The 15,194-nt window shown below is 38.4% G+C and overlaps 1 protein-coding gene across 9 annotated transcripts in view; it reads left to right on the top strand.

The window, feature by feature from the left end:
• Positions 1–262: 262 nt before the first annotated feature.
• LOC121696861 (protein unc-80 homolog) overlaps positions 263–15,194 on the top strand; it is a 239,077-nt gene continuing 224,145 nt past the window's right edge. For all 9 annotated transcript variants that reach the window (XM_042077934.1, XM_042077933.1, XM_042077929.1 and 6 more), the window contains exons 1-4: positions 263–534; positions 1,092–1,140; positions 12,006–12,162; positions 14,157–14,419. In XM_042077934.1, the coding sequence (XP_041933868.1) occupies positions 443–534; positions 1,092–1,140; positions 12,006–12,162; positions 14,157–14,419 (561 nt within the window). In that variant the 5' untranslated portion in view covers positions 263–442. The remainder of the gene's footprint in view (positions 535–1,091; positions 1,141–12,005; positions 12,163–14,156; positions 14,420–15,194) is intronic.

The raw sequence follows: 15,194 nt of genomic DNA, 5'->3' as shown, positions 1-15,194 counted from the left end.
AGTGGAGTGGTCTGTACAAAAAAAAGAAAATAGAAATAGAAAAAGAATAGAAAAAGAAAGCCTAAATGAAACGGATTAAATGACGATAGGCTAGAGAGAAAGTGGTGATGACAGAGTGAACGCTTAGGCCTAATTACAGTCATAGGGTGAAAGTGATAGAGATGGGGTGATGCTTTGCAATAAAAATGTAATCATAAGGTAAACGGGATATCAGTGAAAAGGGCATGGTACTGTGTCTTTAACGCTATCCCTGCCGCTGAAAGGTTGGTTTGCTTGCATCGTATAGCGATTGTTTCCGGAGATGATACAGAAGGCAATTGTACTGTGTAGGCTACAATTAGCCCAGCGTTTGTCCCTTTGCAGCCGTCTTGTATTAAGTCTTAAATTTAAACATATACTGATGTTGTGAGAACAACCGCATTCGCGCGTCTGACAATTTGACATGGTGAAACGGAAAAGCCAGGACGATACGCAGCCGGATTATGGCCGAGGCATCCCCTTCCCAATACAGACATTTCTGTGGCGACAGACCAGGTTTGTCCGTGATCTTATTAATAGGTGGCTGAAAATGGAGGCTGTGTTTGCTTCGAGTTGCTAAATAGAGATTGAAACATTTTACACCTACAACGACGTATTTTGACCATGTCAAGGTCGACGTATTGGCTTAACTGTTTTTTTGTTTTATGTTTCTGGCTTTAACCATCTTGACCATCAAACGCTCTAGTAGCCTAGGCTATATTATAGGATATCCTATGATTTCCCAGGCCTAACGTAGCAGTATAGAGGTAGGCTAGCCTACTGAAACAAACAAAAACAACAGTAAATTTGGTTGGTGATCATATTTGGGAAACCTGTTGACCACAGTGGTTACTGAATGTAAATGTAGACTAGCCTAGTCTAATGAAATCATGTAACAGACCCAAACATCTAATCTGGAGGGGTAAAAAGCCACAACATAGGGTAGGTCTAAGTCTAGCCTCCGTTTTCTGTGACATTAGACATATTGACCTCTTTGGGAGGTCTACACTTTATCTTGTCAGTGTATAGTAGAATGTTTGCTGATTTTCAGTGTTTCAACATCTTGTTTCCAGCGCCTTTCTGCGACCAAAGTTGGGAAAGCAATATGAAGCATCCTGTGTGGTGAGTGTAGGTGCCCACAGCACATACATTGCTCGCACAGATGTCCCCATACTATCTTATCTGTATTTCTATTTGATACTCGTTAGTGAATGATTAACTCTTTTGCCTTTCTGATATAGGCCTATTCATGTGGCTTACTTTGCATTGAAATAGTCTAATGTTTGATGTCTGACAGATTTGTGGTAGCATAGGCTACTGTAAAACCTCAGAGGAACAGTAAAACTATAATGTCAATACTGTAACGCGGGGATCACATTTGAAATAACGAAGCGGCAGCGGTAAAGCTTAAGCTGTGTCCACCAATCGCATTTTTTTTTTTTTTTTTTTTTTTGCGCCGACGCGTCTATTTTCTATAGGCCTACAAATCATGAAGTTCAGCGCTCAGCGACCTCGCGGGAAAAATCCTCGCTGCTGACCGTTTTCTTCCGCGGCGCTCATCCCATATATGATATGCACTTCGCTGTCATGTAAATGTGTCGGCCATGCATTGTGCCGTCTGTTTTATATGATTTTATCATTCGTTTCCCTGAGCCAAACCGATAGATAGGTTGTTGATAGATGACATGACGCAGCTTGGTAGTAGGTTAGGCTATGCATAAAGCTTTCCCTTCTGGAGTGCTTAGGCTTTTGAGTGGCAGGTTCGAATCCTGCTTAGGAAGCAACTTTTTCACAGATTTTTGCCTACAGGTGGGTCTCAAAAAATTTGAATATCGTGAAAAAGATCAGCCCCCCCCCCCCCCCCCCCCCTCAAATTTATTGCAAAAAGTGTATATTTCATATAAGTGAAATATTTAAAGCCATTTTTTTTAAATCTTGATGATTACGACTTACAGGTCATGAAAACCAAAAATCAGTATCTCAAAATATTAGAATAAAGAGGTTATAATATAACTTGTCAACCTTTTGAAAAGAAATGAACTAATCTGACTAATTTCACTAATCTAAAATAGTTAATTTATACACTCAATACTTGGTCAAGCTGCTTTTGCACAAATGACTGCATCAATGTGCCGTGGTATGGAGGCAATCAGCCTGTGGCACTGCTGAGGTGTTATTGAAGCCCAGGTTGCTTTGATAGTGGCCTTAAAGGAACACGCCACCCAATGTCAGTAGTAATATATGTTCTTACCTTAACTTTCACGAGTTGAGTCATACCTCTCCCGTGTCGGTACATGCACTCAAACGCTCTGGTGCGCAGCGTGAGTGTACATACAGTTACACGAGTAGTTGATTAAAATGTCTACGGTCAAACAACATGAAACGTGGCGATTTTCCATGCGAGTAAACAGGAGAACTACAATGTGTGGCGCAATAGCACTTGGGAATAGCTACTCTGACCTAGCGTAGTAATATTAATTAACACCTAATTGTAGATCCTATCCACCACAGAGTTTAGAATCCATGCTTGATCGACCCCTCAGCCTCCCCCTCCCCTCTGAGCGAGAGAGAGGCACACACACACTAGAGATGCGCTGATGGGCTATTATTTCAACCATAACTGCATATAAAACTTATCATCCATCCGCCATCCATCAGCACCAAAGTTTTTTGACCAATTTTCAAAACCGCACCCGCCCACCATCCGCTGGTTGTTTTATATGGGTGATGCAGCGCTGCTGACGTCAGGCTCTTGCCTGTTCTAAAAAAGACTGATCCAATGCAGTAAATATATTAAAAGGCTAAAGTCCTAAATTGGCTATGTTGTAGCCTATCCCCAGAATATCAGCAGCAAACTCAGTCTCTGTCTCGCAAAACAGTCTCCAAATAAAACGCACATCGGCATGTTGCCTATTCTGCCAGCTTGTGCAAATATATCGTCCAAAATGCTTGATTGCATTGCATTCTCCACATTTTTCATCTACAGTAGTCATCTACAGATGTTTACACACATTCACCTCCCTAAACAGAACCAACTTCACGTTGACTTCAACCTGTGTTATATCCTAGATGGCTGGGTTATTTGGAGACTGTTTTGCGAGACAGAGACTGAGTTTGCTGCTGATATTCTGGGGATAGGCTACAACATAGCCAATTTAGGACTTTAGCCTTTTAATATATTTGCTGCATTGGATCAGTCTTTCTAGAACAGGCAAGAGCCTCACGTCAGCAGCGCTTTGAAAATTGCTTTGAAAATTGGTCAAAAAACTTTGGTGCTGATGGATGATAAGTTTTATATGCAGTTATGGTTGAAATAATAGCCCATCAGCGCATCTCTAGTGTGTGTGTGCCTCTCTCTCGCTCAGAGGGGAGGGGAGGCTGAGGGGGTCGATCAAGCAAGGATTCTAAACTCTGTGGTGGATAGGATCTACAATTAGGTGTTAATTAATATTACTACGCTAAGTCAGAGTACTCCCAAGTGCTATTGCGCCACACATTGTAGTTCTCCTGTTTATTCGCTTGGAAAATCGCCACGTTTCATGTTGTTTGACCGTAGACATTTTAATCAACTACTCGTGTAACTGTATTTAAGTCGGGAAAACGTGGATGTTTTTGATTACTTCTACGTCTGGCTACGTCGGAGCCCGCTAGCATAGCAACATGCTAACACATTCACGCCGCGCACCAGAGCGTTTGAGTGCATGTACCGACACGGGAGAGGTATGACTCAACTTGTGAAAGTTAAGGTAAGAACATATATTACTGCTGACATTGGGTGGCGTGTTCCTTTAAGGTCATCTGTATGGTTGGGTCTGGTGTCTCTCATCTTCCTCATGACAATAAACCTTAGATTAACTATGGGGTTCAGGCCAGACAAGTTGTCTGGCCAGTCAAGCACAGTAATACCATGGTAAGCAAACCAGTTACTAGTAGTTTTGGCACTGTGGGCAGGTGCTGAGTCCTGCTGGAAAAGAAAAGCATCTCCATAAAGCTTGTCAGCAGATGGAAGTATGAAGTGCTCTAAAATGTCCTGGTAGATGGCTGCATTGACTCTGGACTTGTGTGACAGAGTGACCCACACTGTCACTATATTTATAGTTAATTATGGCATGTTTTTTCATTGTACTGTAGGTGGTATGTTCCTTTGGCAGATTGCACAGATTCTGTTACTGTTGTATTCTTTCTGCCAGTGATAGTGTTATGATTTCAACTGCAGGTTCTTTGATTTAGTTTGTATGCGCTGGAGGTTGATTAACCTGATAAGGAGTAGGCCTGTTTTTTTTTAATTAGTGGAGAGTTGTTTTGAGGTCTCCATGTTGCCACTCTTTAAGAAAGAACCTAGGACAAGCACAGCCAGCTATTACCTATGTTAAATAGCCTTTTTTTATGATTGGTTCCACCTGTCTTTGTAATTTGAAGGTCTAATGAGCTAATCAAAGCAGTTTTGTGCTGCAACCTGTCAGCTATAAATGCGTACAGGTCTTGAAATGAATGCTATTAAAAGGGTGCCCAAACTTTTGCACATCCCATTTTTTGCATTTTATTTTATTATAATAAAACTATGTAATGCTACTCTAAGAATTTTGGTCTGGAAAACACTCAAACGTCTACATCTTTGTAGGAAAACAAATCTTGTTGCTGTGATCTTCTATTATAAAGGAAGAGCAAATTGTCATGAAATCTCAGAGGGGTGCCCAAACTTTTGCATACAAAATGAGGTACTTCTGGCATTGAAATGATTTGCCATGAAAATATTACAGCTACATGCTGGTAGGTTGTTTACAGCTGTGATACTTGCGAACACAACTTGAAAGATATCCCAATATCTTGGACACTCATTGTACAAAAAAGTCAGGGTTGTGGAAAAGCTCATATTAAAGGAACCATATGTAAGATTGTGGCCAAAACTGGTACTGCAATCACTTTCAAATTACTGTAGTGGTGTATTCCCTCCCCCTCCCCTCTGACTTGAGGTTGCCAACCCGATGCCGAAACACTACTGACTTCGTCATTAGTAGATAGGTGGAGGGTGGCGCATCAGGCCAAAACACAACATGACATGACAAAACACAACATCAACATCAGTTGAGGGCTGCAACTTCACTTTTTAAATGACAATATCCTGGCTGGACTACTGTTGTCAGTGATATAAGTATTTGAAATGAACATGATTTCTTAATGTCTAATGACATACCAGGGCCATTTTATGATTAATTGAAATACATTTCTTACATATGGTTCCTTTAAGATTGAACAGTATGGATTCCATCCTATGTCAATTTTAAACAGACAAGTGATTTGTAAACTAATTACATTTTGAAGAACCTTCCTCAACCCTGGCTACACTGCTCCAAGAACTGAGGAACTCTTATCTTAAAGGGGAACTTGGCAACTATTTCAACGTAATAAACCCGTTTAGAAATCATTTGGATGGTTAAATGACCTGTTCTGGTGAAAATTGTGACTTTCCCCGCTGCGCCTAGCATCCCCAGGCGGAAAACCAACCTTGCAACATTGAGACTACCGTCCCGGAAAGAGAAGTGAGAAACAAGAAACTCGTTTTAAATCGTGTTTCTTACCTTGTAACATCCACATAGTTCTGCCAAACTTATGCTAACCTTTCGCTAACTTGTAAACAAATCCATGTGCTTTATCGTTACCTTTTCCCACAGTTTGAAATAGCATAATGCACAATTTCTCCAGCAGAGGGGGAAATCCTGCCAAGTTTCCCTTTAACATGAATGTTAATACTTACCTTATCACTTACCTGATAGTTATACTGTCATTATACTATCATTGTCAACAAGCAATAGCAACATGTTCATGCATTGTTACTTTACTGTACACATTTAATTAACTGTATTTTATACCATTTGTACCACTTTGTATTTTACCATTTTGCAATAACCCCCCCCTCCTCCCAAATAAAAGAATAACTCGACCAAAAAAATAATATATATATATATATATATATATATATATATATATATATATATATATATATATAGCAACATGCACCTAGCCCTGTCTGGCTTTGCTAATTTGAAACAAAATAATATTTGAGTAGATATCAATGAGACCTATGTGATACTACATCAACTACAGATAACATGTTAATAAGATAAAATAGACATGTTATTTTCAGTCAGACAGGGAAAGGTACATTGTTGATATAAACTCATAATGAACATTTAGCAAGCTGGTTTAACTAGGCACTGCTATGCGAACTGAGCAGTTTGTGCTTACTTAGCACTATGCTTACCTGTAAGCTATGTTGTAAGGTGCCTCATTTTCCGCACCGAGGGAAAATACCTAGTCCTCACAAATATGTGTGATGGGCTCCTATTAACTGTCGATTAAAGACATGGTGTTAAGTAAAATCTAACATAGTACAGACAGTCAACAACTCCATATCACAGCTAAGCTTACTACCCCTAGCTGCTACAAGCTAGCAGAAATTGAGGCAAATTAGCGTCCATTCTTACCTTCAATGCTGTGGATAAAACCTTCGATCCAGTCCCCATTTGGGGAAGTCCCCAGTCTTCATGACAATGATTATAGCATTTATATGTGACTGTAAATTATAATTTATTCAATAATATATAACTTAACTGAACATCAATACCACGTTTACCTGCCATTACCTTACTTGCCATATCGATGAAATTGGTGTCGATCTTCGTCTGGTCTAGCCTGGTCCATGACGTGTTTCCGGTTGGAAAATTTATAACGAAAGTGCTGAAACTTCCGAAGCGAGAGCGAGCAGAAGACAATGCCGGTGAGCGGCCACCTGACCAGTGAACGTAATTACAGTGCATGAAAATGCACTGTACTGTTCTTCCTAGGCAACAACAACAACTTCTTCTTATTACAGTGCATGAAAATGCACTGTACTGTTCTTCCTAGGCAACAACAACTACTTCTTATTACAGTGCATGAAAATGCACTGTACTGTTCTTCCAAGGCAACAACAACAACAACTTCTTATTATTATTCCGCTTACCACTTTTTCCGTACGCAATTTCTCTTGAACAGTTTAACTTAGAAACTTCGTTCAAACTTTGTAACGTAGGTCTTCAAACGGACCAAGCTGCTATGTCTTTTCAACTTTGAAACTTTTATACTTATTTAAACTATTAAAGAAAAACTTTTTAAAAATCCCCATAGACTTAACATTGCCGATTATGACATCATAATACGGCCATTAAGCAATTAGAATCCTATGGCAGGTGTTCAGGCCACCTGCAGCCTCACGCTTTAAGCATACAATCTGGGTAAATTAAGACTACACATCCTATTCAACTGTTTCCTCTGCCCAAAACTGTTTCAAAATAAAAGTCCTCACTACAATAATTCACTGTTAAACAATGTAACCCATTAAACTACTGAACTTTTTACATTAAACTTTTAAACGGTCTACTTTTAAACTATCTATCTATTAAACTAGCTGTCTATCAACAACTTTTAAACTATCTACATTCAACTTTTAAACTATATACATTCACTAGCTGTCAATCAACAACTTTTAACTTGTCATCAACTATGTCAACACTTGTCATCAACTATGACTCCTACTCACTGTAGCTAGTTAGCATGGTTAGCAATGTTAGCATGTTAGCATTGTTAGCAAAACTGCTAAAAATGATTAGCTAGGTTAGCTAAGTCACATGGTTAACATTGTTAGCATTGTTAGCATGCTAGTTAGCATAACAACTAAAAATGATTAGCTAGGTTAGCTAAGTCACATGGTTAGCATGTTAATATTATTAGCATGTTAGTTAGCATAACTACTAAAAATGATTAGCTAGGTTAGCTAAGTCACATAGTTAGCATTGTTAGCATGTTAGTTAGCATAACTACTAAAAATGATTAGTTTGGTTAGCTAAGTCACATGGTTAACATAGTTAGCATGTTAACATTGTTAGCATGCTAGTTAGCATAGTTAGCATAACTACTAAAAATGATAAGCTAGATTAGCTAAGTTACATGGTTAACATAGTTAGCATGTTAACATTGCTAGCATAGTAAGCATGTTTAGCAAAACTGCTAGAAAACGTTAGTTAAGTTAGCTAAGTAACATGGTTAGCATAGTTAGCATGGTTAGCATAGTTAGCATGTTTAGCAAAACTGCTAGAAAATGTTAGCTAAGTAGCATGGTTAGCATGTTAGCATTGCTAGTACTGCTATAAAACATTAGCTAAGTAGCATGGTTAGCATAGTTAAAAATCTTAGCATAACTGCTAGCAAACATTAGAGCCATTCCAACTTTCAGTTATCGTCAAATATCTACCTATACACAGCCATTAAACTATTTGAATATCAACATTCATTAAACTTCCAGTCTGTCAACAACTTTTAAACTATTTACCTTCAACTTTTAAACGGTCTACTTTTAAACTATCATTAAACTATCTATTAAACTAGCTGTCTATCAACAACTTTTAAACTATCTACATTCAGCTTTTAAACAGTCTACTTTTAAACTAAACTTTTATTAAGCTATGCAACCACCATGTCTATCCTAGCATCACCGTAGTAACCATCTCTGTATTATGTTTTAACTATACATTATATTTTACATCACAACTTAAGCATTTTCATGCACTGGTATTTCCTTGGAATTGCATTTCTAGTTACAGTGCATGAAAATACACTGTACTGTTCTTCCTAGGCAGCAACAACAACTTCTTCTTCTTATTATTATTCCGCTTACCACTTTTTCCGTACGCAATCTTGAACAGTTTAACTTAGAAACTTCATTCAAACTTTGTAACGTAGGTATTCAAACGGACCAAGCTGCTATTGTCTTTTCAACTTTGAAACTTTTATACTTTTTAAACTATTAAAGAAAAACTTTTTAAAAATCCCCATACACTTAACATTGCTGATTGTGACATCATAATACGGCCGTTAAGCAATTAGAATCCTATGGCAGGTGTTCAGGTCACCTGGATCAACTGCCAGTCTCAGGCTTTAAGCATACAAACTGGCCTTATTAAGACTACACATCCTGTTCAACTGCTTCCTCTGCCAAAAACTGTTTCAAAATAAAAGTCCTCACTACAATATTTCACTGTTAAACAATTTAACCCTTTAAACTACTGAACTTTTCAACTGTTCAGCCATTGTAACTGTTACTTGTCATCAACTATGACTCCTACCCACTGTAGCTAGTTAGCATGTTAAACTGTTAAAAATGATTAGCTAAGTTAACCAAGTAACATGGTTAGCATAGTTAGCATGTTAGTTAGCATAGTTAGTATAACTGCTAAAAATAATTAGCTAGGTTAGCTAAGTCACATGGTTAGCATGTTAGCATTGTTAGCATGCTAGTTAGCATAGTTAGCATAACTGCTAAAAATGATTAGCTAGGTTAGCTAAGTAACATGGTTAACATACTTAGCATGTTAGCATGCTAGTTAGCATAACTACTAAAAATCATTAGCTAGGTTAGCTAAGTCACATGGTTAGCATAGTTAGCATTTTAATATTGTTAGCATGCTTATTAGCATAGTAACTTGGTAAGCATTATTATCTTTGTTAACATAGTTAGCATAACTGCTAGCAAACATTGGAGCCATTTTGTTAACTGTTAGTTATCGTCAACTATCTACCTAAATAATTTAACCATTTAAATTATCAACCTATTTAACTGTTCAGTCATTCCAACTATATTAAACCTTATCTACCAAGCAAATAATTTAACCATAAACTCCATATTTTTACCTTTTCATGCACTGTATTTCCTTCAGGAAATGCTTTTCTAGTTGTAATTTTTGTGTTTGTGATAACAGGTTTATTCACGACGAGATTATTGTCCACTGTTCATGTTTATGTATTTACGCTCTCGATTCCTATATCTACGCTCGTTTTCATTCTTTATGCGCTCGCATAATTAAGGCAGCTATCTAAAGCCATAGAGGTCACCTGGTCACTTTCAATCCCTGTGGAGGGAGAAGGTGAGTCCTCTGGATTGCACATGTTGTGCGTACCTGACACTGCTGTGAGTGTTTAGGAAGATTGTGCGGTTATTTATAGTCAAATGTGTGACTCTGCATTTCTTTGTATTTTGTCCAGTCTATGAGTCATTGTTTTTTGTAATTAATATAGGTTACTTTTCACGGGTGTTTTCAGAGTATATCCGCTGATTCAATAAATCTATTTTACCCCAAAACCTGTCTGCTTCTCCTGGACCACAAAGTTACATTATCACAACTTGATTAAACACAGTGGACCAACACCACCAGATGACATGGCACACCATCACTGACTGTGGAAACATCAAACTGGACTTCAAGAAACTTGGATTCTGTGCTCTTCCTTCAGACTTTTGGGACCTTGATTGGATCCTGATATCTCTTCTTTTTCTCTGATGTCTCTTCTTAGCCTAGGTAAGACGCTCTAAAAAAAAGCGGCTATTGATTAGGGGTGTAAAGATTAACCAATACGTATCGGTATCCGTTTTTAACGTGTAAGATACGGCTACATCGATACGTGAAGCCCCAGCGCGAAATTAAGAATTTACAGCATTCCTAAACAGCAACTATAGTCTGTAGAGTAGCCTTACCTTTGATGAAGGGATTTCCTTAATGTTAAATAATAATTTGGCCCTTGCTGCTAAAACGATGCATAAATTATTAGCCAATGATTTTGTTCATATTCACTCAGACTTGTGGCATTTTATAGCCTAGAAATCTAGACGCACCCTAGCGGCGGCAAATTAATTTGCTCAGCCTGTATACATTTCAATGATATAGGATGGCCCGCCAGGCTAGGCATTTTAGGTTTCTGCATTAGGTCTACTGTTGGAACAAAATAAGCCCTGAGAGTTAATTGATTTGTAGGCCTACTTTATTCTTGTAGAGTAGGCTAGGCCTATATGAGAAAAGGCCAAGAGTGTCTTAAGCACTGTTTTATTTTATTTCGGTATTGTCTTACCTCAACAAGGCTACAGCTCCATGAAAACAATCAGATATAAAATCTGTAAAGTCTATAAAAATGTATTTTTATGTTGTATTTGGCTGCTGTGTTTGACTGAAATGTAGACTATTTTTTTTTTCATTTCAATACAGTATATGAAACAAACCTCAGTTTAGATAATCATATTCACACATTTTGTTGCCTAATTGACAACCATGATAATTGATAATATAAAATGAATGTGCACCTTGAGCAAATTATAAAAAATCTTTCAGAATGCTTTCCATTCTTGAACTGCATCGAATCGCATCGCATCGAATCGTACTGAATCGTTTTTTATAAACATGTATCTTTTCTTGTATCGAATCGTGCCCATGTATCTAGATGCGAATCGTATCGTCTTTTGACATGAGAGATTCACACCCCTACTATTGATGGTTAAAACGTGCAAGAACTAGATGTAATAGGCCTAGTTGCAATTGAGGGCGCTGTCAGCACAAAAGACGTGTTTGGTGGACACAGGGCCTAACGCAACACACAGACCATAATAATTCAAAATAATTTATATGTCGTTCCTAAGTTACATGAGCGGTCTACATTTGCGTCACGTTTTGAAAGTTAAGGGCCTGTGTCCACCAATCAAGTTTTGTGCACTGATGGCGCCCTCAGCCTCATTTTCAGAGCGCTTCGGTCAAGTGTTTATTGTTGCTAGACTGCCGTCGTCGTGAGCGAAGTGACATTGATGAGCCCAGCGCTGTTCTAAAAGTTGAACATATTTCAACTTTCAGCGCTCTGAGCACTGCAGAAAAAATGGTCAGCGTGATGTGAATGTGAACTTCATAGGATTTGTATAGAAAATAGCCACCATCGGCGCAAAAAACGTGATTGGTGGACACAGGCCCTAAACCAAGTTCAACACTCAAATTGTTAGACGCTGCCGCTCAAACTGTTCTGTTGCCGAATCATAGCGAACAATAACCTAACCCTAGGAGATCTGCCGCTTGCCACTGGTCAATGTAATCCCTGCTCATTGTTGCCTTTTAAATGTTTTGCTTATATCTCTACAGTCATTTGAACGTGTGTTGGTGGAGAATAAGCTCCATGGCCTTTCCCCTGCATTGACTGAGGCTATCCAGAGCATTCCTCGTCATGAGCTGCTCCAAGCAGCACTGCCTCATGTTCTTCACTGCACTGCCATATTGTTGTCCAACAGAAACAAATTGGGTAATAGCAACATATACGCACTTTGGAATATTCTGTTGAAAGCATAAACTACTGAACCTATCTAGAGTAACAGATCATGGAATAAATTCATGAACGATAAAAGGAATGACGGTGGTCCTTGGTCCTGGGCTGACATTTGTTAATGTTACACTGTAACATTGTTTCTCGACTAATGGTTGGTAAAAATTATAGAGCAGGCATGCGATATTCTTTTAGACTGCTATAGGTTTACCACTGTGTTGATGGGCGTGAACATGTTACAAAAAAGTGTAGCAAAAGACAAAACAAATTTCCCTCAAAAATGTCCTTCTGGATTAATAATGATCTATCTATCTATCTATCTATCTATCTATCTATATATATATATATATATATATATATAGTTTATTTTTATCTCTATCTATCTATCTATCTATCTATTTATCTATTTTTCTATTTGTGACATGTACTGTATGTTCATATGAACATTCATGTTCTTTCTCTTTACTCTCGCAACCAGGTGCCCTTTCTGGTATTAAAATGTGGTAGATTCATTTAGCATTAAAACTCAGTTGTACCAACCTAATTTTATACCCTTAAAGGTACTGAGCTCGGTACCCAACCCTACAAACCAGTTCATCTAGCAGTAGTAGTGATTAACTTTGCCATATTTGGTGAAACTCCGTCAAGTCATTTAGAAGATATAATGCAAACACTGTGTTACATATAGGCCATCTTGCCTTTTACCAGACAACCTTGAGTAAGAAATCAGTCCATGTATCCTTTGTAGTGATAAACTGTGCAAAGTTTGACAAAGATCCTTAAACTCTGTTTGAGCAAATATTGTGCTGAAATGGACAAAGCCACACATCCACAGACCTTGAACAACAAGGCTCTATGTTAAAAATGGCCGGAGTTACCTTTTAACTGTTAAAGTATGTATTGTTTAGTATTTACAGTTTTTCTCAGTCACTTTGGTGCTTTTCTCACATCACTATTAACATTTGCACAGCAGTTAGTGCATTTCTCTAAACAATTAGTGCAATCTGCAAAACCTAGTGGATAACCTGCAAAAGCACATCACTTGCTCAAAATGGATAGTCCATTCCTCAAAAGCAAGTATTTATGTCAATGAAACTGCCAGTGTCATCAAAATGAGAAGTCTTGATACCATCGTTTATGAACAAGATAGTCAAATGGCTTTGTCATGTTTTCATTACGACAGTCTATGCTCTTTTCCCATGCAAAAAAAGGTCAGAACTCGATGACACTACCTGAAAATGGTCAAGACAGCGCTATACAGTACTTGTACAGCCATTTGAAAACTACAGTAAAGTTACAAATTGCTGTAGTTAGGGGAGTAAGTGAGTACAAGACACTGAATATGTACGTTTCACAGTTTTACTGTATATGCTCTTTGCAATTCTACAGCATTGTGACAGAATAACTAGTTCACCAATTTTGTATAATGACTCAAGCAATGAAATGAAGACTATTAGTTTTATTGGGAACGACTATTCAGCATCCATAAGTATAGTTCATTTTGACTGACATGACAAAGCAACTGATACATGTTCAAAACCATTTGCAATTTGTTCAGAGGAAGGAGAAATTGCTACTATGATGTGCACAAATGACTAAATGTTGTGGAGGTTGAACTAATAGTTATGAGAATTTTCATTCTGATCTGAGAAAAACACAAAAGCGACTGAGAAAAACTGTAAGCAGTGCACAAAGAGCAGAGCCAATAACTTCTCCAAGTCCAACAAAAATACACAAGGCCAAAACAAAGCAAAACAAAGCCATTGCCTGAGACATTGGTCTATGAACGTGCTAGCATTACATGGTGAAACTTTAAATCCATACGGTCCTACATGTAAGGGCATTTTAAAAATTAATCTGTAAATAATATTTTATTGCTTGAAACAAGATCTATGCATATTGTCAATATGAAATATGTGACTGTAAATGATTTGTGTATGATTGTTTATGTGTGTATATGGATATGTCTGCAGGGCACCAGGATAAGTTAGGTGTGGCAGAGACAAAGCTCTTACACACATTACACTGGATGCTATTGGAGGCTCCTCAAGAGTGCCCTCCAGGGTATGGGCAGGGACTTGGCAGCAGTCATGCTCTCCTGGCAAACCAGAGTGCCGCATTCCCCAATGCCTCTACAGAGGAGGATGAGAATGTCCGTTTCAAATTGTACCAGCGCAGCATGGCCACTGTTGAGTTGTTCATATTTCTGTTTGCTCCTCTCATCAACCGAATAAAGGTAAGGATATGGAAGGAATTTATATACTGTGTATGTGAACGTTTAAAGTTATATACTGTGTTGTGAACGTTTAAAGTTCTCAAACTATGAGAGTTTTATGAAGTGCTGGAAAAAACATCTGAAATGACCACCATTATAACTTTTACTCACCTGGTGAGAACTGTGAACTCTGTGGGCCATGTGAACCCATTCTATACCCATCTAGTTAAAAATGAAAAAGCAAAAATGAGGCATTGTAATCACGGGTATCTTTGGCTGACAGGTTCAAAACGGCATGGAATTTGAAATGTAGGATCATTAAGACACCATCTGAATGCATAAACCATACAATAAATTAATATATGTACATTTAGTGACTGTACACTATGCAGGCACACATGTACACACAAACACACACACGCACATAAACGCACACCACACACACACACACACACACACAGACACACAGGTATTAAGACAATGTGGTGCCCCTGGGCACTATACCCCCCCCCCCCCCCCCGTTACCCATGCTGCCCTCCTGTCAAAAATATCAGACATAATACATAATATCAGACGTAATCAAGGGGATTTCTCACTTAATGGGCATGGGGCCGCACCCCCATCCTAGCCTGGGTGTTCCCATGCTGCCTTGCGCGCGATTTGATTCCCGCTGCTAAGGCAGCCTGGAGACCATGGAGCAAATTTTCGCCTGAGATAGGGAACCAATCACAGAACAGGGGGAAGAGCAAGACGATGATGAGCTATGCACAGACGCATTTGACAGACATCCGTGGCA

This window comes from Alosa sapidissima, chromosome 22, assembly GCF_018492685.1.
Source record: "Alosa sapidissima isolate fAloSap1 chromosome 22, fAloSap1.pri, whole genome shotgun sequence".
In the NCBI taxonomy this organism is placed as follows: Eukaryota; Metazoa; Chordata; class Actinopteri; order Clupeiformes; family Clupeidae; genus Alosa; species Alosa sapidissima.
Note: the sequence above shows the minus strand (reverse complement) of the source record. Positions and strands in the feature narration are given on the sequence as shown.